This window comes from Mytilus edulis, chromosome 3 (genome assembly GCF_963676685.1).
Source record: "Mytilus edulis chromosome 3, xbMytEdul2.2, whole genome shotgun sequence".
Taxonomy (NCBI): domain Eukaryota; kingdom Metazoa; phylum Mollusca; class Bivalvia; order Mytilida; family Mytilidae; genus Mytilus; species Mytilus edulis.
In genome coordinates, this window is record NC_092346.1 from 28,477,066 (window position 1) to 28,503,511 (window position 26,446).

The 26,446-nt window shown below is 30.5% G+C and overlaps 1 protein-coding gene across 1 annotated transcript in view; it reads right to left on the reverse strand.

Moving 5' to 3' along the window:
- LOC139516150 (nesprin-1-like) overlaps positions 1-26,446 on the reverse strand; it is a 246,966-nt gene that overhangs the window by 211,295 nt on the left and 9,225 nt on the right. Inside the window, exons 4-5 of the mRNA XM_071306037.1 lie at positions 3,809-3,870; positions 466-555 (exon numbers count right to left, since the gene is read on the reverse strand). Coding sequence (XP_071162138.1) covers positions 466-555; positions 3,809-3,870 — 152 coding nt within the window. The remainder of the gene's footprint in view (positions 1-465; positions 556-3,808; positions 3,871-26,446) is intronic.

Consider the following 26,446-nt stretch of genomic DNA (forward strand, 5'->3'; position numbering starts at 1 on the left):
TGAAATTAGCCTGTACAAGCTTCCTTCAGTTATGTTTGAAGTATTGCAAATTAAGTCCTATTGTATTGCTTTACAAATCTGCAGGGTGTCATTTTTTCTAAACATTTTTTTTGGCGGGAAAATTTTTGTGAAATAAGGTTTTATTTTCTAAATGTGTGGCAAAAATTGAAATTCAGGTATCAAATCATTGAGTAAAATAATATTATACTGTAAACTCTACAATTGAGGAACATTCTTATTTTCATTGTCATTGGTCCAAATAATAGCATTGTGAGAACCCAGACCTTTATAGATGTGCAACTTTTAAATAGTCTTAACACGGTACCCTTTCTGTATTTCTACACTCAGGTGATATGTTTTTATGGGATCAATGCACATTAGACCTTACAGTCTCCTTCAAAACTGTATATCAAAAGAATATCACTTTTCTTGCTGTTCCTCATCTTGATGTTTTCGACTACCTACCAGTTTATCTCCTGACAGGACTTCCAATAAGGATAACAGGTATACTCCATCTTTAATGTCTTCAAACAGGTTCTCCACTTTCATATTTTTCTGAAGAAAAAAAAGTAAATACTTTTACAGACTGTTCTATCAATTTATTTGACTTTTTCATTAAAGACAGATCAAAGAAAAGTATTAATCTAAATAATTATCTGACCAGACACTTTCATTGCGTACCTCATGGAAGTTCTTACTCAAAATGTTTTCAAATTAATTCTTAATGGGACTTTGATGGTCTATGTGAAACAAAGCAACTAAGCTTAATTTTACAATGATTATTACATGTGAAGAGTGAGTTGGCCCAAAAAAAGTCCAGTAATGTCTAATTTAAGATGGCCTTTTTTTCAATGGGAGTAAGCATGGTTCAAAGCTATATCTCATAACAATAACAGATTTCTGAATAGGCCACAACACCACATTAGATTTCACTATATTTAAATATTTATAATGTTAAATGTTTTTACACTAAATTTCTATGAAGATGTCCATAAAAAGGCAAGATATTCCACTTTCGCACTAATGGAAGTAATAAAATACTAATAAAGAACAAATTTCTTTTGATCAGTAACCACTACATTAAGTCTGAATAGAATAAAAAAAATCTCTCTTCAGGAAAAAGAGATAAATTTACAGATGTGAATCAATTCACATGAAGACATTGTTGTAAATAAAAATAAACTTTGTGCACTTTTCAACTTTATCTAATGCATGTAACAATTTTTTTTTGCTTAATGAATTGCCAGTTATTGGCAGTGTATCATAAATATAAATTTGGTTAGTTGATAAGATTGTATTCCAACTTAAATGATCAAGCATTTTAGGTTTCTGTTTTGGAAATCTGATTACCTTTTCAGTTTCAATTTAATCCTTTTTGAATGTATGAATTTTGTACTCTTGAAATACATGTAGTTTTTTTTTAAGAAATTGTCTTCTCTTTCGACTATTTGATATCTCGATGATATTTATAAGAAAAGTTACTAGCAAACTACTGCAAGCAACCTCAAAATGTTCCTAACCATTGCCTTGTACGGTACAACCCCCCTTTCCCAGACAAAATCTATTAAGTAAGGGAGCAAGAAATGGGATAATAAACGTTGTGTTCATGACAGCAACTGAAATTCTGATGTTGTAAGTTTCAATCCAGATTACCCAATACTGAAATAAATTTATTATGATTTACCATAAAATTTTACAGAAACATATACCAGTAGGTAAAGGCAAGTAGCAAAAAAATGTATGACCAAAGAAAGTAGCTCAATTATATATCCAGGTGAGCAACAAAACACCTGTCAATCAAGCAACATCGCCATCACTAGTCCAGGTGAGCTGTAAAACATTGACAACTTCAACAACATGGCTTATAATTATCTGATTACAAACTCCTGATGTAACTATCCACCTATAAATATCACCTTCATCTATCTAAATAGGTGGATAATATTACCCTAATGGTTGTTAATCGGATGTCAGTTAGATATGTTTATAGTGTTATCGTAACCTAATGAGACACGCCATTCAACAAGCTGTGACAAATAGGCCTCAAGTAGAAAATGTCACTAAGTTACATCTTGATAATAGAGATGGGACATCAAACGGGTATAGGACAATCAGGATTAAAATCTTTAACAATCTTGTTTGCGATTATCCAGATTAGAGATTAAGAAGTTGAATAATGCACTCAAGTTTTAATATTCTGTGTACAATATGATTATTTAAAGATTATGATAATCTCTAAACTGAAGGACTATCATTGATGCAAAATGCAATTATTTGTTTTGATGTTGAATGGAGGTTTAAAAGTAACACCTGACAAAAGGGCTCAATTCACTTTTATTGCACTGTTGTAAGTGAATGTAACGCCAAATATTTATAGGGCTAGGTTGGGAATTAGAGTGGGCCAAGTAAAATAATTGAACAGATCTAGAAAATGATCGCCTCCATTAAAAGTCCTTTTAGAGAATAGGGCTAAGACTGCTTCAGATTTCCTCGTCTTATTTTCTATATAAAAAAAATTGGAACCTGGTGGCTTACTCATAAATAATGTCAACAAAATTTGATGAATAAAATTAAGGACATATATATTCCAGTGAGAAAAATATTCATAAGACCATAGAACAAGAATGTGATCAACTACAGGATACTATTGGACCTTCAGCAATGAAGAAAACCTGCTTACTTTAAAAACCATAGGATCTTATTGTGGCTAAACAATGATATTGTCAACAGATAAGATGATGATCAATCATATTTCTGCAATCAAATGAAAGTTTTGAAATCCAAGAAACTTAGTTACTTTAGTATTCATGGCATGTTTGCTTAAACAGTTCAGATTTATTGCAAAATCCTGATTGATCTGGTGGATTATATATTCCTTATAACAGATCACTTCAACTTACAACTTGATTTCTTAAAACGTCAGAACATGTATCAAACATCCCAATAAACTTGCCTGGGAAACATGAGCTACATTTGATCTTGATTTTCTTATGACACTATTGATAATATTCGTGGGGGATATCATATTCTTATTGCTGAACCATCGATTAAATTTCAATATCATCTAATAACATCAAGACATTTTACCTGCCAATATTAATTTGAATTAAATGAAATTCAACCTTCACAATAAAGTGTAATTGATTTCTACAATTACCGACAAACAAAACTGTCAAGGATTTCGAACCAAAAATCAAATTAACGATATATTTACTGATTTTTTTCTCTCTTGAAGCAGAAAAACGTACAACTCCACAGTGTTATGCCGATAATCTATATCATGTATAAAGAATTAATTGGAACAAATAATACTACAAGAGGCAATATTTATATGACATGTCAAACAACAAAACCTATTCTCAAGGGCCTATAGTTAGACTATACTGTCAATTTTAGATCAAAGCATAATTGTACTATCAAATGGAATTGTATGCTTTTGTTGTTAATGCTATATTGCAGATCTTTTGAGATTTAATAAATTTTTCTTAGAGCACACAAATTGCAAAGGACCAATAGGCTTTCCAGTGGGGGATCCAGCCATTTTAAAAAGGGGGGTTCCCAACACAGAGTAAAGGGGGGAGTTCCAACTATATGCTCCCATTCAAATGCATTGATCCCCCTGGATCTGCCACTGCTTTCAGTCGCTTCATGAGATCCCAAATTTTAGAATTAGGGTTTACATCAGATAGATTTGGTATGGTTTATCAAGTGTATATATTTTTCAAGTTTTTCTACTACATTTGTTTGTGCATGCATCTTTTTTTATTATTGTCTGGCACTTTCCAAACATCTCTTTTAAAGAGCTTACCTGTTTAAGGTAACTGTTCATCCAGTTTGTAAATGTTTTCTTTTGTACTCTCTCTTGTTCATCTATAAATAGAAAGATAAAAAATATATAAAATATTTGAAGTTTTTCATAAAAGGAGAAATGAAAAACATAAGGGGCAATACTAAACCCTTTTACTTTATATATCCTCCTTACCCTAGTCAATTGAACTGAAGCTTGATACATGAAAATACATGATGAAATATCAGCATAACTATGGAGGGTTAGCCATGCAGCCACGGCTTAGGTTAAGGTTACTTTAACCGTACTACCTAACCCCCTTAAGCCATGAATGCATGGATAACCCTCCTTCAATGTGTTAGTTTTCATCTTACATTTCTTGTTCATTTCCAGATTGAAATAATTCCTTGTATTTAGAAAATCTTCATCAACAATCTGTTAAGCCATATGAAATAGCATGGAAAGCAAATTTCAGTAACTTGATCTATTCACACAAGCAGATTTCATTTTAAAGATTGGGGAAAAGAAGAATCTGTTTGGAGTGAAACAATCATGTATTTGGATAAAGTTGCAGTCTATGTTGGAGATTGTTTTGAGTTTGTCATGTTTTATAAGTATACACCATAGCCAATCTTTATTTTGATCTCATATATTTGTCTATAAGAAATGGGTTCTTTATTGGTGTCATTCATTTCAAATTCATCAATATATGTACTTTCACTTTTTACAATTAACTAATGACAGATTCCTCTGTAAGAAATGGGTTCGTTATTGGTGTCATTCATTTCAAATTCATCAATATTTGTACTTTTACTTTCTATGATTTCCACTGATTTACTAATGACAGATGTCTATAAGAGTACAGCTGCTTTGAATCCTTACACCTACCAACAACACTGTATCCTAGTTATAGATGATTAGAGTATTGATTTATGTATATAGATGTACCCTTTACATACATAATTTATCACATGTCATAGAAACTTTATTGTCATTTGAAAATCTCCCATCAAATGGTGTTGAAAATCTGTAATCGAAGCTATTCTCCTATTGTAGTTTATTTTAATGGGCTTTAAAACTTTTCAGAAAACATCAAAATTTCATTAGGGCTATGAATGAAAGTGAAATGAAACTTCTACTTTCATGCAAATTGCATTGTATTTTGACATCATATATATGTTTTATCCATTAATACTATTTTTGCATTTCTGATTTTCTTTCCCATATCTACAATGTTTCTTTTTTCAAGCTGTTAGATTATATAACTCTAAAACATGGACCAGTGAAAAACCCAATCACCATAAGGAAAAATCTTTTTAAAAACTAATTTAATCCCATATCAATAATGTTAGATTTTGATTACAACTTTGAGTCCTTGTTTTATTTTTGGCCCTTTCTCTCATTCAAACCTCTCCTTCATCACTCTATCCCTATCCCTCTATCCTATTCTTTCCAAAAATCTACCTCTTTAGCATCTCTATTTTCACTGCCTTTTTTCTTTTTACTCCCCTCCCCTCCTTTTCAACCCCCCTTTTCTCACTACTTTTTTCAATCTTGAAAATTCCTGTCTACTCACTAGGCAATACACTTTTAAATCACTGCATTCAGAAGACTTTTACAAGAAGTATTCTAGTACTAAATATTTTTCTTGTTTATGTAAACAAATGAGCGTATAAACTATATAAGAATTTTTAATATATCTAAGTAGACATAAACTTGAATTTGTTGACTAAAGGGATTTTGAAATACAATGAAATATGACTGGCTTATTGCCAATTATTGTTAGCAAAAATTTTGAACCTCTAACCTGCCAAAGACCACACCACAAAACCACTAAATATTTACTATAGATAAGCCTGCCATATTTTGGTATAATTATGCATATATCGATGATAATTTTTAGTACAGATCCATAAATAGACAAAATCTTAAAACAGATTCTGATGATTTATGCATGTCATCAAACTTGTTTCAAGTCCAAATTTGATACAGTAGGGGAACGCACAAGAGGTCTATATCACCCTACTATCAAACTTCATAATCAAATAATATATACTCAAATATTGGTCCATTTCCAGAATTTGTAAAAAAGTATTCCCCTTTTCTATATACTAGTTGAGTTTAGTACAACTAAACAGCTGTCATGATAAACATTTATTTCAGTATGTATTTAAAAAAAAAATAATTCATGGCCTATAAAGGGTCGGAACAGCAAAAAAAGGGCATTACATGTACTTAGTCCATTTACTCATTTGTTATATCACTAAAGTTCCTATATCTTACTTCAAAGGAATTGGTAGTATTTTTTTATTGCCTTTTCTATAGGGAGGAGGGTAAAATGAGACCATAATTTATATGATAACCTTTACATGTAAAAGGTTAATTATTTTTGAACAAAAGTGAAAACACTAACTTCATCTTTCCACACTACACCCCACCCTTCTTTCATTTCAATCAAACCAATGATTTATTTCTGCAAAACTCATCAATATTAATAATAGATTACAACAGTGTAGCATAGCAACACTTTTTTAAATATCTTTGGTAAGTATATAGTAAAAAATACTAATTAAATTTACAGATCAGCTTTCTTGTATGTTCGAAACTTTAAATAATTCAACGACATGCTAAATCCCAAACTTCAAATAAATCAACAAAATGTTAAATCCGCTATAAGCCATACTTTAAGCAAAATGTAAACAAACATCAAAACTTTCAAATAGAATTTAAGCAAACATCATTTATGCGTGACATAATTGTTGATCTAAGACTATGATAGGAAATTTTATTAGAAGTTTTAATAATTATATTTATCAGCGATCAAAGTAAAACTTGTTTGTACCTGAAAAGTACCTCGCTTTCTTTGTAAATAATGATCATAAACAGTAGGAGTGAAAATTGTTGTTACAGAAAGCAAAGATTTCATTGAATATAAACTGACATGTAGAAGTCAAGGGTATTGGCTTCATGTCAAAGGTATGCCCATTAAAATCATATCTCTGTGCCAGAAAATAAAGAAATAAGAGACACTGATGCAAAAATATGAAAATTAGATTTGTTTACTTTCACTTTTCACAGAAATTATCCTTTGAAATGAAACTACTGGGCAAAAAGTCTTGAATTCAACCTTCACTTTTTCATGGAAAGCACCTAAAAGCTTGTTTTTACTTTTACTATTCATGGATACTTTCTATGCTTTTAAAAGAAAGACATTTTTTTCAAAAGATAGTTTTATTTACAAAGCTTTTAGATATATAGCGCACTAATTTGATTTTTTTCAAATCTGTCATGGTTATCATATTGTATTTACAAAACTTTTTATAGTTACTGACAATTGAAAAATATGCATGAACATTATGATGATATTTTTTGCATAAGTCTACTTTCACTTTACGCCTACAAATTAAACTATATCTTTATCTTTACTTTCGCTTTATCTTACCTTTTAGAGAAAGTACTCTCTCTGCAAACACTCTGGTTTGATAAGTCAAATTCATATTAGATTGGGCCATCTTTTTTTTCTGTACCAGTGTATAAAGCCCCTCCACGAAACAATATTTTTCCTCAAATCATATCCTCAGAATTATTATCCATATGCGAAAAAATCAAAATCATTAACAAAAAATTTACACTTTTTTCCAGTCCCTGTGGATACATTTAGGAGATCCCCCCTCCTAGATGTTCCATGGGTCCGGGCTAGAAGTGCTTAATCCTCACAGACACACACACCCTGACAGTGCTGACGACACTGACACAGGTAAAAACTGTCCAAGTGATCAATATTCCGGAGAGGATTTACCCGCCATTCAAACATCTGGAACCATTGACAATAGACAATGCTATAGGTAAATATGTTATCACAGTTCTGATTGGTTCAATGAACATAATGTTTTCTAAAATGTTTAAACATCTACCCGACTTTCATATTTAATATTTAATCCCTCAGGTGAATCTTCGAAAGCTACTTATCTATCTTCGGAGATCAAATATTTCACCTGTAAATTCATAGACACAAAATCTCACAAGTTTTGCACATTAAATTTAACAAAATTGGCACAATATCTTTTCCGTGATGCAATTTTAAGTCATTTAACTGTCACATTAATAATACGATTTACTTATCCTTAGAAAATTACGATTTCATAAAAACATCACTTCTGTTGCCAGTGTATAATTTCACTTCATGAATGGAATGTCTTACTGATAAATTCAATCACTCGTAACTTTTCAATAGATTTCTAGTAAGAAATTCACACTCCAATAATTATAACTTCACATTTAATTTACCCTCAATTAAAATGCCATTACCAATGTCATTTGCATACTTATTGAATATAGAGTGTCTAAAATATTCTAAGTATATTTATAACATAAATTAGAAATATACGTAAATTAGAAATATACGACTTGTGTATGTTTCATTGATAGAAAAATCAATGATATTGCAGAAGCGAGAGTTGTTGTTTGCAGCAGGAAGGGTGTGTAGTTGTTCTTAAAACAGTAACAGTTTATATATAATGACTGAACCAGATCATAAATACTCCTGAGCCAAAGGACAAATTATAATTTGGGTCATTTATATCTATGAAATACAGATTGTAGGAAAATTTATATATTGAATAAATTAATTCCTATCAAGGATGCATGCCAGGTAGATGTTTTATGAAACTTGTCAATATGAAACGGATTCCTGCTGAATTTATGATTAATATTCGGTATAAGTATCCTATTTCAACATTCATACAAAATTCTTTGTATTAGAAATAAATTCAATATCCGTATTTTTCTTATATAAATATATAGGTAAACATTTTTCCCAATAAAACCTCAGCTGGCTTTAAAATTTAGTTCAAACTTTATGTAAAGTCCATTAAAATTGCATAAAATCAGGCCAACCTTGTGTAGAATACATTAGGAACCAAAGTACTTATTTGTTTGAAGTGTACAATTGAGACAATTACACAACATCAAAAGAATAATTTCCAAAACAAAACAGATACATTTTGTATTTACCTCAAATGGAGCTCTAGACTAGTTTTATGTGTTTTACTTTGATTAAATGAATTATTTTTAGCAAAGGAGTTTTATCTTAAATAACTATTTTGAGCAGACTTCCTTGTCGAAAAATTAAAGGTATAAAAACAGCTTTCCTACTCCAAAGAAAAAGATGTGCAGCAACATGAATTAAACCAAAAGTGAACATGCTTTGAAAAAAAAAGATGTTTATATTATAATAAATGAAAATGTTAATGTTTAACAGTAATAAATACTGTAAATTCAGAAATTATTGCAAGGTTTTTATTATTGGGAAATTGCGACAGGGTTATAATCGCAATAATTTAAACTAGCTTTTTTTTAATTTTTTATACGAATTGAACAAAATTTTTCTCAATATTGCAAAAAATTAAATCGCATTACAGGCTGAAATGACAAAATCACAATAATAAAAGCACGCAATAATTTCTGAATTTACAGTATAATGCTTCAGATCGATTGGATTAAAAAAAATACAACATATATTGAACCCCCCTCCCCCTTTTTCAGGTGAACTTCTCATTAATTTATATTTAAAATATGTCTGCCTCAACGACATCTAGTACAGGGGTGAGGCAGCTTTAAAAGATTATTTTGCTTTTTTGCCAAACTTTTTTCTTTTGGACTTATGTGATATTTTCCTAATAAACTTATAAATGAAAGTAAAGAAAGATAACTCTTGACAATAACGACTTAAAACCTCTTGGAGATAATGGCTTAAACACTCATGTCAGGTTAGCCAGTGCTCACTTTCTTCATTTTATAGTATTTTTGAAGCGAGTATTTTTTCTAATGTTGAAAATTCAAAATTAGTGTAAAATTTATGGAAAATAGAAGTGATAGAGTAAATTTTTATTTTCACAAAAATATTCAGGGCTCTGAAGTCAAAAAAACAATTTTGTATGACCATGCAAAATAAACCTATTCATACAAGTTTGCATCAACAAAAAAGAAAATGTAATATGTGCTCAAAAATTTCAAGCCAGATTTTACACAGGAATCAACATCATTTATAGGGCCTATTTTTTTTTAGGCATTCTTGGGTAGAATTGACACACAAATTTATAGAGTGTTAATCAAAATAAACAAAATTTAAGCTTGTATGCCAAATTTAGAAACAACATATCCATGAAGATACATCCCTGGCCTAATCCACAAAAACTGTTTCCCATGAAAACAAATGAGTTCTTAACATTTAAAAGATCCAATCAAACGAGAAAATAATTTTGTACTATGTGTCACCATCCATATTTTATTGTTCTTTGTCCAATAATTAACTGGACATTTGGGCATTCCACTACAGACAGACAGTGAGAAAATCAATATAGATTTCTATAAATATTAGCTAGAGTCCAGGGTATTAATTGTGTTCTATTGGATGGATGACAAGTGGAATATTAATTACTTCTTTAGTTTGAAACATCACAGATCCCTTCATTAATATCCCCTCCATAACTTAGTATGGTATCTTTCATTGATACCCATCATTGAGGGTCACAAGAGGGGAGGAAGAAGTAAAACCTTTGAGTTGGGTTCCTGATTAAATGATTTATTTTATGTTTGAATAGATTATTTCTATTTGCATTAAATATATACATAAACAGTGGATCAGAATAAAAACACCCTCCACCCCACCCCCCCCTATATTTTTTAAAATATATATAATAAGCCAAGCACAAAATAATCCCCTCTTCTCCCTCTTCCAAACTAATACAGCTCTGTAGTCCCTAGGTATTACCATATAAAAGCAATGAAAACAAGAATATGGACAACAAATTACTGATTAAGACTTGATAAATTTAGCTACACAGTGACACGTGAATTTACAAAAATGCAAACATATTTGTCTTTATCTTATTATAGCTTCCTAACTGAAATTGGAAAATGCTCTTTATCTTATTATAGCTTCCTAACTGAAATTGGAAAATGCAGTCTATTTCCAACATAAGTTCTGTAGGTTAACTGTCTGAAAGCAAAGCTGCTCATCTTTTCCTTGTAACTAATTGACTTTCATAGTTTTGTAGGTGGCTAATTGTATACTTTGTTTCATCTTGAATTTGAACGTAATATCTGCCACTGGACATGACGTAAACTCCAAGTATCAATTGAAATACAATTGCTGAATTGAATTTTGTGAGTCTTTTTTTGGGAGTAGTAAATTTGACATATGAAGTTGCCTTTTTCCTTAATATTATACCTTGTCATATGAAGATCTCTTATTCCTTAATATTATATCTTGTCATACGAAGATCCCTTATTCCTTAATATTATATCTGTCATATGAAGATCCCTTATTCCTTAATATTATATCTTGTCATATGAAGATCTCTTATTCCTTAATATTATACCTTGTCATATGAAGATCTCTTATTCCTTAATATTATATCTTGTCATGTGAAGATCCCTTATTCCTTAATATTATATCTTGTAATATGAAGATCCCTTATTCCTTAATATTATATCTTGTCATATGAAGATCCCTTATTCCTTAATATTATATCTGTGCTACAAAACTGTGACACAGCAATGTAAGTGTTCCATAGTGAACTTTGCCCTCCCCCTTTTTCCTTTGAGTAACTGAATTCCCAAAACAATTAAAAACCCTCCATTATCTTTTAATTAAAACTGATCTTATCAAATGAATTAAATTGAAATGAAAGACTTAAATGCCTCAAACAAATACAAATTCAAGTGTCCTGTTAATTCTTGAATTTTTCCAAATCAATTTACTATGCTAACAAAAATATGGCTCATTTAATTAAACATTTTAATTTAGATTTGTTATCTAAGGAAAAATCAAGTTTCTTACATGTTTACTTTGTGTCATACTGAAATAATATTTACAAGTAGCGGTTTTATTAGAAAGTAAGGATATAATCAACTTCTTTGTTTACTTTTTATTGAAGTAAACCTTCAAAGGTTGGATATAAGTATATGTTTGTTCAGTAATAAAAGTGATTTATAACTTTTTTCTGCTGTTTTGAGACAGGTCCAAGGAGAAGCTTCAACCTTTCCTCTATAAAATATCTATTATCTTACAAAATTCTTTACCTTAAATCGTGATCAAAAGAGTTTAAAACTAATATACTGACTATGTAAATCAAAACAATCTTGACTACTGCCTTATATCATAAGGACCAATTTCTATCATTGAGGAAAAGTCTTATCTTGGGGGTACTTTTTTGTTTCATGATTTTGACAAATTTAGCATAGAAGCCTTTAACACATAAATTCATGTTTCAACCATATTCATATGAAATTCATAAAAATCAGAAAATAATAGTTATTTACCAGTTTTAAAAAACTACCGGTACTTCTCTAGAATCATGTCTTTTATGAAAAACAAAAATAGTCAGATAAAGACAATACAGGAGGGATATCAAGAATTTCTTTCTACAATTTTGGGTACTTCCATATGTGGCATTAATAATATGAGCTTCGTTGGATAGAAGTCAACCTTTAATGCAAATACATGTATGCATGTACATGTGTAAGACTTTGATTTGTTTTGGTACATTCAAATACATGTATGCATGTACATGTGTAAGTAAGACTTTGATTTGTTTTGGTACATTCAAATACAATATATAAAGATGAATTTTGGTATGTTTTGAAGGGTTCTTATCTCAACTTAATTTCTAAACGGTTACAGACTTTGCATAATGATTTCATCTATCCTATATAAATTAATGCATAACAGATGCATTGATAATGGCAGATATATCTATTTGCATATTAAAGGTTGATTTCTATTCGACCCTGCTTAAATATTGATGGTGTTTTCATTTATTGCTAAACTCATGGGTTACAATCTCAATGAGATGTACCCCAAATGTTCTTTTATTAATTTCATAGAATAGGCAGTATTAGAAGATGACATCAAATATAATGTAGCTTGGTGAGTATTGCAATGATTAGGGGGTCTCATTGGGGGGTTCCGATCCCGGATCCCGCTTACTGTTTTGTCAGATTCCCGTATCCCGCTTACACTTATATGTACGTAAGCAATTTTCATTTTTTTGTCATTTCCCGGGTCCCGCTAGACCTCATTTCCTGTTTTCACGACACAATAATTTGACTTTCCCGTGTCACGCTTACCAAAAATTGGCAATCCCGCGTTACGCTTAGACCCCAATGAGACCCACTGATTAGAACTTGCTTCTAATTTCTGATACATACAACTGTATGCAAAATTTCCAGAAATCGCAATAATAAGTCTCAATCTACTGTTGACTTGGTTCCCCATTTTGATCCTTTCAGGGGTAATTATCATAAACATCATCAAAAGTCAATAAAACTTCAATTTAGTTACATATAACTGCTTTTGTTATGGAAATTAACGGTACATTTATCAGAACACAAATCAAACCCAATTTTGCAGTAATCACTTTTTTGTTTCATTCACTTCATTAAGATCCGACATAAACGACCATGGTGATTTATAGCGAAAACATCGTTAAGATTTTACACGATTTATGCCTAATACCCTCAAAGTACATTTCAATAAAATTACAATTCATTCACTTAATAATTTTCCCATCTATACCAGTCATACCTCGCACACAGCAACACCAAATGATGGTAACAGTTTTCTACCAAATGAACTTTTCAAATTGAATTAAAACGTTTATGATGTATATACCAGGATTAAAATGGTCTTAATTTTGGAAAATAAATTTTGACAATCATTCAGATTTGTTTGAAAATAACTTGGTTGCTTGTCAGGTACTTATTTTCAGAAAATGTAAATGCTGCCAGTTTCTTACAATTACGTAATAAGTCCTATTGAATACAATACATATGATTCAGAGACCACCTAAAGAACCCAAAAAAACTAAACTTTAGAGTAGCCTAGCATCCTGGCCAAATCTTATACCTTGTTGTTTACTGACAGTGTTAGCAAGTAGTGACTCAGGGTGCTCGGTCATAAAACTTTCCTCAGTACAAAATTTGTGCTCGAAACACCAAAATTGGTTAAATTCTGAGTTTGAGTACAATCATCGTGCTTGAAAGGCCGGAATCCTAGGCTACGTTAAAAGAAGTACCTCTGGGACATGCTATTTTATGCCTTACACTCCACAAAGTTCACAAAGGTTTATTATCTACAGTCCAGTAACCAACTTATCATTATAAGAATCTGAAGAATGTTTTCTTCGGTGGCACAATAAAAACTGCTCTGTGTGAAAGCCTTTTAATAATTTAATCACTTCCCCTATTTTTAATTTTTATTCAACCAATACATTTTCTTTACCAGGAAAATAAAATGTTTAAAGCATAATGGCAATGTTGTCAAAACAGGTATTAGGATGGATCTATTTTTTTTTTTTTAGATTCCCTTTCCTGATTTGAACATAGCTTTGATGTTTTGTGTACTGCATGTTTGTTTATAGCCTTTGTCAGTCTGTTTATAGCCTTTGTCAGTTTGCCTTTGTCAGTTTGTTTATAGCCTTTGACAGTCTGTTTATAGCCTTTGTCAGTTTGTTTATAGCCTTTGTCAGTTTGTTTATAGCCTTTGTCAGTTTGTTTATAGCCTTTATCAGTGGTTTGTTTATAGCCTTTGTCAGTTTGTTTATATTTGTTTATAGCCTTTGTCAGTTTGTTTTTCAACTTTAAAAACCCCTTTGGTATCTTTCGTCTCTCTTTTTAAGACTTCAGAAAAAACCTTCAAAACATATCCAATTTCAATTTTCATTACATTCTTGCCTCTCCTAGAATATCCCTCTTGAAGCCTTGCATTATTACTGAACTGCAGTAGTAACATACAATTGAGAATGATGCAATGAGCATAACGTTAACTTCTGACATTATTATCTTTTTTAACAAGTAATAACAGTAACATCTCATTACCCACCCATCACTTGTGTAATAGTTTTTTTTTCTTATAATCTGCTATACTCTTGACATATCGTGGAACCCTCCCTTTTCATTAAGTATTCTTAATTGTTGCCAAGATTACCTCTAGCAAGAAATACATGGCTATATGTACTTATATAACTTCTGACTAATTGATCTAGAGCAATTAGGCTAGAACATTGAGCTTCATTTATGGGTCTGCTTTTTCTTAACTTGGGCTATTTCCTGCTTGCAAAAAGGTATTTTGTTGTACTCCACATCATGGATAAAAAGTTGATAGTTATGTTTATGTGTAAGGTGCTTAATCCCTTCCTCCCTGTACACCACCCAACAATAACCCTGATTTTCTTTGAATTTTTTCTTCATTAATCATGTTTTGCTTCCAATTGCTGTTCCTTTACAAGTATTTTCGCCTTATACACCTGACAGCTGGACACACGATTAAAGTCTTTAGTGGTCAGATTACAAAACTACCCTATAGAAGTCTTCAAAAATTAAAGACTTTCAAATTGGATTAATGTTTTTGGACCAGTTTGTTTTAATTTTAAGCCTCTAATTTCCATAAACACAGTGTCCTAAGTTATAATGTTTGCTCTAGGGTGTTTTGTTTATGAGATTAATTCAAACCATTGAAATCCTATATTTCTGGGTAGAAACAAAATGCTCAATGTGAAATCAATAATTATTGCATGTACCCGACACTTTGTCTTGATCATCTAATCAATAATTAATGTTCATTGTAAAACAACAAAAGATGTAATTACATGGCGTAGGTTTACGATTGAAAAACAAATCTTACCTTCGTAATTTTGAATTGCGTAAATATCAGAACTCCGAAAATAGTGTCCATGCCAGCATACGAGTTCGACCATTTCATCTACCCATAGTTTAATTTATTGTCACATTGTAAGTGTCTTCTTCGTCAGTACTGTTAATTTTTGTTTTATAAAAGGTCGTATATAGAACTAGTTCAAGGGCTCATCCCATTGTCCAAGGTGTTTAATGCCTAATAACATCCAAATGTTAATTGCATCCAATATTGGTTGACTTGACCATTAACTAGCAGTGCAGAAATGGTCATCCTCATCTTAGAATATTTCTGTGCCAATCCAATACAGAAGAAGATCGCGGAAGTGATAATAGGTCTCTAGCCGTTAATGGAAAAACTATCTAATTTTAACTCAATCATTTCATCTTCACATTTTGTTTGGACACTTCGACTTGTTTACAATAAACAAATACACGAAAAGTTATTTACTTTCACCTGGATTCTTTATCTTTACCTACATAGTATATCCCTTGAAAAATCGATCGGAAATTTTTAAATGGGGCATTTTCCTCAATAGGTGTGATACAATAAGTAAGATTTTACTACTTTTCAATCTTTAAGCACACAACATCATTTATTGACATGTAAATAATTCCCAATGTTAAAAGTTCAGGCTACGCATTCAAATGAAATTCTTTTCGAGCATCAACCGTGATGAGAATATATCGGAATCAAATGAATATAAATTAGCACCAAATGAGATTAAAAATTAAAAAAGACTGAGAGCCTCTAATAAATGTATTAAGGGAATTATATCGATATTAAAATGTGATTTCAAACAAAGAATTAAATAATTAAGTATACCGTGGTACTCATTCAAACAACGTTTTATCAATTTCACGTTAAGAAACTCAAGTTTTATATAACAGTCCATTAATGTAGGGACACAAAGCTCTCGATCTTGACAACTTTACATCAAAGAAGAGTGAAAACAAATAGATATTTTGTCAAATTTATGTTAGTTATTTAAATAGACTTAATAACATACAAGAGTAAATTCTCGTCTTACAGCTGAATAAATCTGGCATGTATTTTTTCTAAACTTTCTTAAATCATATTTTTTTCTGCATAAATTGATTGATTGATTGGTGATGAACATCACTTTCAGAACAATCAGATATATTATATTGCTTCAGGAGCCCTGAGTGTCAATAAAACCAGGACCTTCAGCAGGAAACAGATTGAAGTCAAAAATTGGAAATTGGAAATTGGAAAAATGAGAGCATATATAGACTAATGCCATAGTATTAGTTTTTGTTCATTTACTTTTTCCAAAGCAATTAATGGAGGCTAATCTCCTAATTTCCAATAGCTAAATGTGTCCCTACTATCTTACCATAAAATGGGTTGGTGTGGGTGACATTTGCTAAGTTGTAAACATTATAAGGCAAGTAAATAAAATAAAGAAAATCCTACTTCTAGTATAGAAGCTATTTTTTTAAATTTCTTATTATAGACCAGCCCTTATAGAGGCTTCAATTTCTCTGTAAGGTGTATACAAATACTACTAGGACTGTGCAAACAACTTTTCAGAACCTTTACTCTAAATTGCTTAACTAAAAGATAAGCAGAACTGAAGATAACAGGGAGATATACCAAACTCATAAGTCGAAAATGAACTGACAATGACATGGCAAAAATGGAAAAAGCAACTAAAAGACAATCAAGTACAAATGTAAACAAAACACAACACAGAAAACTAAACCCACCAAAAACTTTGTATCATTAGTTTCTTGTAATATTATAGCTGCATTGTTGTAATGTAACAGCATTTATCATTTCATTGTTTAAAAAATGTCTTGCAAACAGTTTAAGTACAATGCAAATATTATTAGGAGCTAATTTGAAATCTGTAAATTTGCTCAGGTGATAGTTGAATCAGATTAGATTTACCAAATGTCAACATATATAGTTTGGGTTTGAATGCCTGATTTTTTATATGGAAATAACACTTTATAAAAGTGCTTTTGATGGTCTATCTTCATAATGACGCCCAATTCTTAAAAATGTTAAAGCCAAGGATGTAGAAGTTCTAAAATATGCGAGGAGCTAGTATACAGCTGAAAGGTCATTAAAGGTCAACTTGCCTGAAAGGGTTCAAACCTTAGTTTTTAAGATAATTTCTTAATTTATCAATAATATTATAGTAATATTGCTTAACAATAAACAAATAATTCCTTAATAGCTCCATGTTGAAGGTTATACATTGACCTATAATTGTTAACTTTTTATACATTGTGACTTGGATGAAGAGTTGTCTCATAGGCACACATACCACATCTTCTTATTTATAATGATTACTTCTAACTAATTTTCATTGCATCTTCTTTTATTTGTAGAATTTTCTCTAGAATCAGGACCAAAGGATTCCACTGAATTTTAACATTAGGAAATACTGCACTGCACCAAACATTGTAAGAATTTATATAGTCTCTGCTATGTGATTTAAACAGAAAGTAAATGCATATTTCAGTCTCCGCCAGCCCAACAACTATAATTTAATATAAACACTAGTCCCCTTATTCATATATAAAAGTTGGTACACATCCAAAATGTCATTTTGATTTATCAGCAGTCGGTACTTCTATATTTGGTCATAAATACCGAGTCACACTATACAATTTAAAAACAATTTTATTTTTGAGAATATGTGTTTTCAATATTTCTGATCAAATTCTAAACCAATTTGTAATTTACATATTTTTGTCAGATAAGCTTTTTGTATACATGATTTGAATTTTCATTTGTGACCTGGGATATGGGTCATTGAAAAAGACATTTGTTACTATTGATCTTTTGATTTTTACCTGTATTGGTTCACACCTGACAGTTGAAATGTGACAAACTGCTAATCAATTTCAATGTTACATTTCAATCTGGTTACCAAAGTATGTAATCAATAATTAACCTTATTTATATTTTCTTATCTACAAGAATTTTAATTCAGTCAGCCAAATATTGGCAATAAAAATATTGTCAATAGTCCGGCTTTAAGACATAAATAATTCATTCAAAACTTCATTTTTTGAATTCATGTTTCCTGTCAATTAAAAATTAATTAAAATATCTCTTTTTTCACCTTACTTCATATGAGAGTGCAAGTAAGCTAGGTGACTGACTTCTTTTTTTACATGCAAATTAAAAATACTGGAAATAAAAGTAGCATTGACTGTTTTTTACTATTGTAACTTTTTACTATTGTAACGCAAATTTATCTACAGCATGACAGAATTATTCAAGGATCTATTTATATATCTAAAGATTTTTGTGAATGGTCTATTTATAGTATTTTGACAAGTTTGATTTTAGTAAAATAATCTTCAAAGTTAATGAATTCAATTAATTAATTTGTGAATTCATCAGAACTTTTACTTAATTCTCAAAAGGAATGCTTATTACTTAATCAACTCCTTTGGAGGTATGCCTATATTGGCAGAATTGATATAGATACAGATACAGAAATGCATGATAAATTTCAATTATATTCTTTTGAAGAAAAAATTATTATATGCAAAATTTTACAAGAGTGAGTTTATTCATTTTCTTAAGCCAATATCAGTTATTTTTATATCTTGTGCTGTAAGGCAGACAGAGTTATCTCCCTTAGCCAATACAATAAGTTAAAGTCTTAATACTTTGAATTGTATACCTTTTATAAGCTTTATCTACATAATCTGACACAATTTAAAGAATTCAAATTTAAATATCACTTATATCAAATATATGTTAATATTTAACTTTCAGTTGGCGTAATCAAAAATAGGTCAGTGTAGAATTTGACTTGAGAAACTGCATATGGATCAAAAACATTTCCTTTGAATTAAATCCACCATTACGTATAAATACTTGACTTGGTTGATTTGTAATTGTATAGTATTAATTTAACAGATAATTGGACCAACAAGAAGGTTTACGATATTTAGATAGGATTAAGAACGATTTCCCTCTAAAAAATAAAACTTGTCGGGACAGGTTCAGGGCTATATTAACGTACATGATGGCCTGACATCTCAATAGCTTGTCAGTTTGCATTTTGTTTAAATACCTATTCAAATCTAAAGTATACAAATACTAATGTTTTTCCTGGTGTGGTTTAATTCAATTTATAAATGTTATAGCTGCATGAAGTAAAAGTCGTTAAATTTGTCTGCATAATATGAATAACACAAAAGCGTAACGGTAAAAACCATACTATTATATTCAATTAGAAAGACGATCATTTTACCGTACCATCATATTCAATTAGAAATAAGATTAATATCAAGAATTTCATGGTTATATAAACAGCGAAGGTTTCACTTTTACAGCTCATTGAACAAACTGTCGTCTGTTCGCAAGAAACCATGTGACTTGCAAAAAAGAAATAATGAACTAAGAATTATTTATATAAACAAGTACAATAGAACCTATACTTTGGTCAAGAACAATAGCTTGTCTATATACAAGAATGTAATGGTAATAGAATATCGTCCATGCATTTAATCAAACTCAGTAAACTTATATACACACTTTATATGTAGGAGTTTTCTTTTAATGGCATGTTTAATATTTTATTAGACCTTAGATAGCGGAGTCTACTGGTTCTTTCAAAAAATTGAATAAGCTCTAGATTGTACTATGTTATGCCTTTTTCAACTGATTTTTCTAATTTGCCCTTATATTGTACTGTTACACCACTGTCCAAGGTTAGGGGAGTGTTTGGGATCCTGCATACATGTTTAACCGCGCCACATTCTGTCTGTATGTATGTGCCTGTCCAAAGTCAGGAGCGTGTACTTCAGTGGTTGTTGTCTGTAGCTGTGTTACATATTTTTTTTTTGTTAATTTTTTTATACATTAGTTAGGCTGTTAGTGTTCTCTTTTGAATTGTTTTACATTTTTGATTTTGGGGCCTTTTATAGCGACTATATGGTATGATCAAAGCCGTACAGTGACCTTTATCTGTTAATTTCTGTGTTATTTTGGTCTCTTGTAGAGAGTTGCCACATTGGTAACCATACACATCTTTTTGTTTTATTTCTACTACATGTAGTTCTATCACAGAACTGAATACTTTTACATAGTACAATATAAAGCTTAAAGAGATTGAGTATTTCAGGATACTACCTATCACAAAACAGTGAAAGTAAAATGGTCATACAAATACTTAGAACATAAGTTTTTGAATTTTCCGCAAATATAATTCCAATTTAGTGAAGTGTCTGAGTTTAAGCCAGGAAAATCTGTCGCCTTTCAAACATTCGACTGATGACTAGTTTATTAGAAGAGTCAGGAGCTTCTGGCCTTTGTTAGTCTTGTATTATTTTAATTTCAGTTTCTTTTGTACAATTTGGAAATTAGTATGGCGTTCATTATCACTGGATTAGTATATAGTTGTTTAGGGGCCAGCTGAAGGACGCCTCCGGGTGCGGGAATTTCTCGCTACATTGAAGACCTGTTGGTGACCCTCTGCTGTTGTTTTTTATTTGGTCGGGTTGTTGTCTCTTTGACACATTCCCCATTTCCATTCTCAATTTTAAGCTTAGACTGTACATACATTGAACCAGACTTAAGGAAAGGCAACCATAAAACTTTAAAAACATTTTTTAAATGAATTTAAGTACAAGTAAACAAACATGCTCCTTAAAAATCTTAAGTCTTCACACTCCTACAAAAATCATGCAGTTTAAACAATATTATGTAAATAACAATCTACATGTATAATGGCTATGTAAACATAGGGAAATGAGGTATGAATTCCGATTGGACAACAATGCACCCGAGACCAAAGAACAAGGATGGAAGCAAATCAGGGCACTGTACAGACTATGCAGTATGGGCTTTGCTCATTGTTGAAGGCCGTACAGTGACCTATAGTTGTTAATTTCTGTGTCATTTTGGTCTCTTGTGGAGAGTTGTCTTATTGGCAATCATATCACATCTTCTTTTTTTAATTTCAACCATGAGCACAACTGATACAAAATAGTATTAAGCTATAAAAGGATCCAGCATGACAAAATTTGAAACAATTTTTAGAACTATATGTTAATTTGTACGTCTGCAAGCTAATCCTAGAGATACCGTACCCAAGAGAATTTCATTTCTTCCTATCTGTTTAATTTTGAATTTTTATTGCATACACATTAAGCCTATTTATTATAATTGCCCACCAAGTGGTATATTTTCATTGAAATATTAAATCAGACTTACATGTAACCCATTCATCCAAACTTTTCAGCTCAAAAACAAAATAATAACTTTTAATTGACAAAAATTTAACGGGCTTCAATATCTCATTGAAAATTTTAAACTTCTTCAAATAGATAATTATTAAAGCCCTTGAAAAAATAAACTAGTTCATTTTATCTAGTCAATAACAAATATCGATAAAAATCAGATACAATAATTGGGTTTTGAATGTCACCTTTATTTGAAGTTTAAAATTATAAATACGATATTTACACGATCCTATTTCGTCATAGTTTTATTGTAAGCGTTCATTTCAACCCAAAGAATTATTTATATAAAGTATTTCAAAAATATGAATGTATCGAAATCAAGTGCTATCTTGATAACATCGTGCATCATTAAATTTCAATAAAATAAATCGGTCATATTAAAAAATGTAATTTGCGTGAGGTCACAGCTAAATTCCTTTGAATCATAAAAGAAAAAACCTTAAAGAAGTAGGAATTTCACTTGTATTCCTACACACTGTATCAAATTCTTTAGCTTTCAATAGTTATATTTTCAATAGTTATATTTTCAAAATAGTTATATTTTCTGGTGTGATTTGATATTTTATTCTTTGCAAATTTACATTTTATTTAACCTTGGAAACATTGATCTGTGAATCATGCATTCTGTATAGTGCCACCAGACATTACCTTACTTACACTAAGAAAATATGGTACATGTATGACGATTGCTGACATTTCAATTTTCTTCCAGGAAGCAAAAAACATGCATTTTGACTGCAGTTTCAGTTGTAGCTGGGCTTTTGTCATCAATCATACTACTATTATTGAGGGCTCTCTCTAGACAGCATGTTATTGTATATTCATTATTCCGTTTGTTTGAGATACAAGAGGAGGGCATGGTACTCCAAAATATAGATACAGGTAACACCTACCAGGCTAAATGTACCTCCCTTAAGTAATGAGCCCATAACAGCTAGGGCTATGGTTTTAAACAAGCTTAAGTGTTTATCAAAGATCACTGTAAGTTGACCTCAACATTTTATTCTTAAATTTTTATGTATTGATGGGTAACTGTCTCATTGACTTTTACTCCTACCCTTGTTTAAAAATAATTTCATGTTTAATTGTATTTAAAAACAAGACACAACAACATTGTACACAAACAGATTCAGTTGTGTGCATGATTTAACTAACAAATGTTCACCTAATCCCTCAAAGGGTCAAGACGTGATCGCTTTAGCTGAAGAGGCTTATACATTTACATTCTCTAATATCAATATCAGTGTTGACATACCAGACATATTTTTTATTGTAACGGCCAAACCAATATCTACCAAATCCTATCCCAAGAAACGTTTTATCAAACAATTCAAATCCTATATAAGAAGCATTTTATCTTGTCAAGCTTGTATGACGTATTTTTGTTGATTTTTCAAAGAAATTTTCTGTATCAAATACCTATAAAATATTTGTTGATTTTTGGAAGAAGTTTTCAGTATCAAATGCCTATAGTATATAAAGTTCAAATTATTCACCTACATATTTTTTATTGTAACCTGAACAAACCAATATAAAACAAATTCTATCCTATAAGAAGCATTTTATCTTGTATGACATATATTTGTTGATTTTTTCGAAAAACGTTTTCAGTATCAAATACATATCATAAATAAGGTTTAAATAATACACAGACATATTTTTTATCGTAACGGACAATATCAAACAATTAAAATCCTATAAGAAGCATTTTACTGTATATGACATATATTTGTTTAATTTTTCAAAGACCTTTTCAGTATCAAATACCTATCATATATAAGGTTCATACCATACACGGTTATATTTTTTTTTTATTGTAACAGACAAACAAATCCAAATCCTATAAGAAGCATTTTATCGTGTATGACATATATTTGTTGATTTTTCAACAAAGTTTTCAGTATCAAATACCTACAATATATAGCATATATAAGGTTCATATCATACATGTACCTAGTATAAATCATCTTTCATTGTCCAGAAAACTTTCTCAAGTACTCGGTATTGAGGCATAAGACCCTTATAAACATACAGGTAATCAAACTTTATTATGTTATAAAAGTTAAAATATACCAATCCATATCTATAAACAAGTTTATATCTTTCCCATAAAAATTTAATATAATGTTTGACTCTTGTCCTGTCACACAAACCATTGAGTGTACACTGATTTCCCCCAAGATAGATATATGAAATTCCATTGGCGCTAAAACTAATCAAAGACATTTCAGAACTTTCAGGACCAAATAACTTATTTAAGCAAAAAGTCAATCATTTATAAATGTAATTGATTCAATTTATTTCAAAGTTAAAATTATCTGTTTAACTGAAATATGGACAGTGCACTTCACATAAAGAGTAACTAAAATTTTAGGTTATTCAAAGAGAACTGTAGAGTATACCAAAATAAACATTTGTTCGACTTTTTCAAAATAATCCTCCTAAATTATTCATTCCTTATCTTTTCACTATTATTCTCGCATTTCATCCTTTTTATTCTATGTCCATTGTCATTTTTTTTCCAAAAAAAGAAAACGGAAATGTTTCTAGTGGGAACAGCTGAAACCTTTCAATCTACTTGTTATGTAATTCATTGTCCAGTGACTTACTGGTCTGTTTGACCCTTGATTGCATATAATCTGACATAATAGACTTCTCTGATTTTTTTTTCTTTTATTTGAAGATTTTAATAGTCAAAGATACAAGGAGATATTTGGTAAGCATAAAAATAAGGTGTCACATCAAAATTTCTGTTAAATAAATATCAGATCCCATACAACCTTAGATTAATTGTTGGTGATTATTGCCTCTTTCCTCACTCTTGGCTATTTGGTGGAGGCCAGTTTTTATTGATAGGGGATGCTGAAGCAGGTAATCCTAGTAAATCAATGTGAATGTTAAATGAAGCAGGCAGGCTTCAAGGATTTGAACTCCCAGCCTTAGTTTTGACAGGATATAAACACAACATTAGGCCATCTCAAACCTACCACAATCTAGACAAGGCATGTGAATTCAATAGTAAAATTGAGAATGGAAATGGGGGAATTTAACCACTGCACCATACTTAATTAAAACTTGTGTGTTATGTTATTTTGCACAGATAAAGTTGAAATGATATCCTGCCAAAGTGTCCTAATAAAGTCTCTTACGTAACTTTCTTCCTCCAATGTAAGTACTTGAGTAATTTTAAATAACTGTATTGTACAATTTTACATACTTATAATGCACTTATGACTATGCAAGTACATAAACTGAAAAAAGAAAACCTTCATTCAAAGTTTGAACAAATGACTCTCTCACAGAAAATATAATACCGGTATTGTAATACATATTATTGAAATCTGTAATAAACCAGATCGAACAAAAAGTTTTTTATGAGTAATTTTGTAATATTATACGTCAGGTTTACTTTTCGTCAGTAAATTAAATGTACTTTTACTTTCACTTTCACCAATGATGAATGTTAATCATTTTAAGGGTAAGCTTTTTACCAGTGGATAAACATTATATCATGCTACACCTCTATTAATTCTATATAATCTATAAACTTTCCTAACAAACAACAACCAACAACAAAACAGTAAAACAGTAAAACTAGGAACAATTCTAACCATACTTTCATTCTGGCCATTCCAACCATTTCATGTTCTGGTCACAATGTTCTGTTGAACAAAATTATAAATTTATCTATTCAGTCAGCAAAGATACTAAAAAATCGCTTACATGTGTCAGATCTGACACTTCTGAAAATGCATATAGCGATTTTTGCATGCATTTTTGCAGCGCTGAAGTGTATGCAGATATATGTCAAAATTTGTCAAAGTTCAACAGGACTTTTCAACTTACGGTATTCTAATAACTGTTGACTTTTGTGAAATCTTTTCAAAGAAAAACTAACACCTGCATAGCAAAATGAGCAGTCTTATTTATATAATGAATTGGGTTTTTTTTTAATTTTTGTGCTAAAAAATTAGTTACACATATCACTTGAATTGACTGCATGAATGCATGTGCCATTGATACAAAAACACATGTTCCTGGTGATATAATCGGATTAAAATGCAGATCCTGCTTTAAAATGAAAATAACACATTATCAATTTTATGCATTCGAAGCACTTTTGAGGATTAATTTTCATCAGGAAAGATCAAACCAAAAATAATTGTAAGTTAAGGATGTACAATTACCAGCATCAGTAAAAAGGTAAATAACCAAAAGGAACTGAAAGCAAAGCATAAACACTGAATTTTTATTTCAATCGAATTGCAAATTTTTCTGCATTTATATAAAATTTCATGACTTCCTTTCATTTCACTAGCAGTGGTAGCATATTTTACAGTCTGCACGATTAGCCACTAGTCCGATGCCCCAGACTAGTAAAATTTCATTCAGTCTAGTAAACATTGTTTGGACAAATAAGAAAAATGTCAGAATATTGGTCCTGGGACTAGTAGTTGAAAAAGTTTCCGGTGCAGACTGGCATAAAGACATCCAGGCTTTGACTTGGAAAACTCTCCTCCTTACATGACGTGTACAACAGGTTTTGTATAATTGGTATTTTATTTCTAGGGGCCAATACCTATTCTGGAACATGTCCTTGATTTTAAAATAGAGACCTACATTTACATGATATGCATATTATATTTACTTGTAAGTCTATTAAGCTGGGACCTGCTATGCAAATATAATCCTTTTAAAGATTAAAACTTTCTGATACATAAAAAT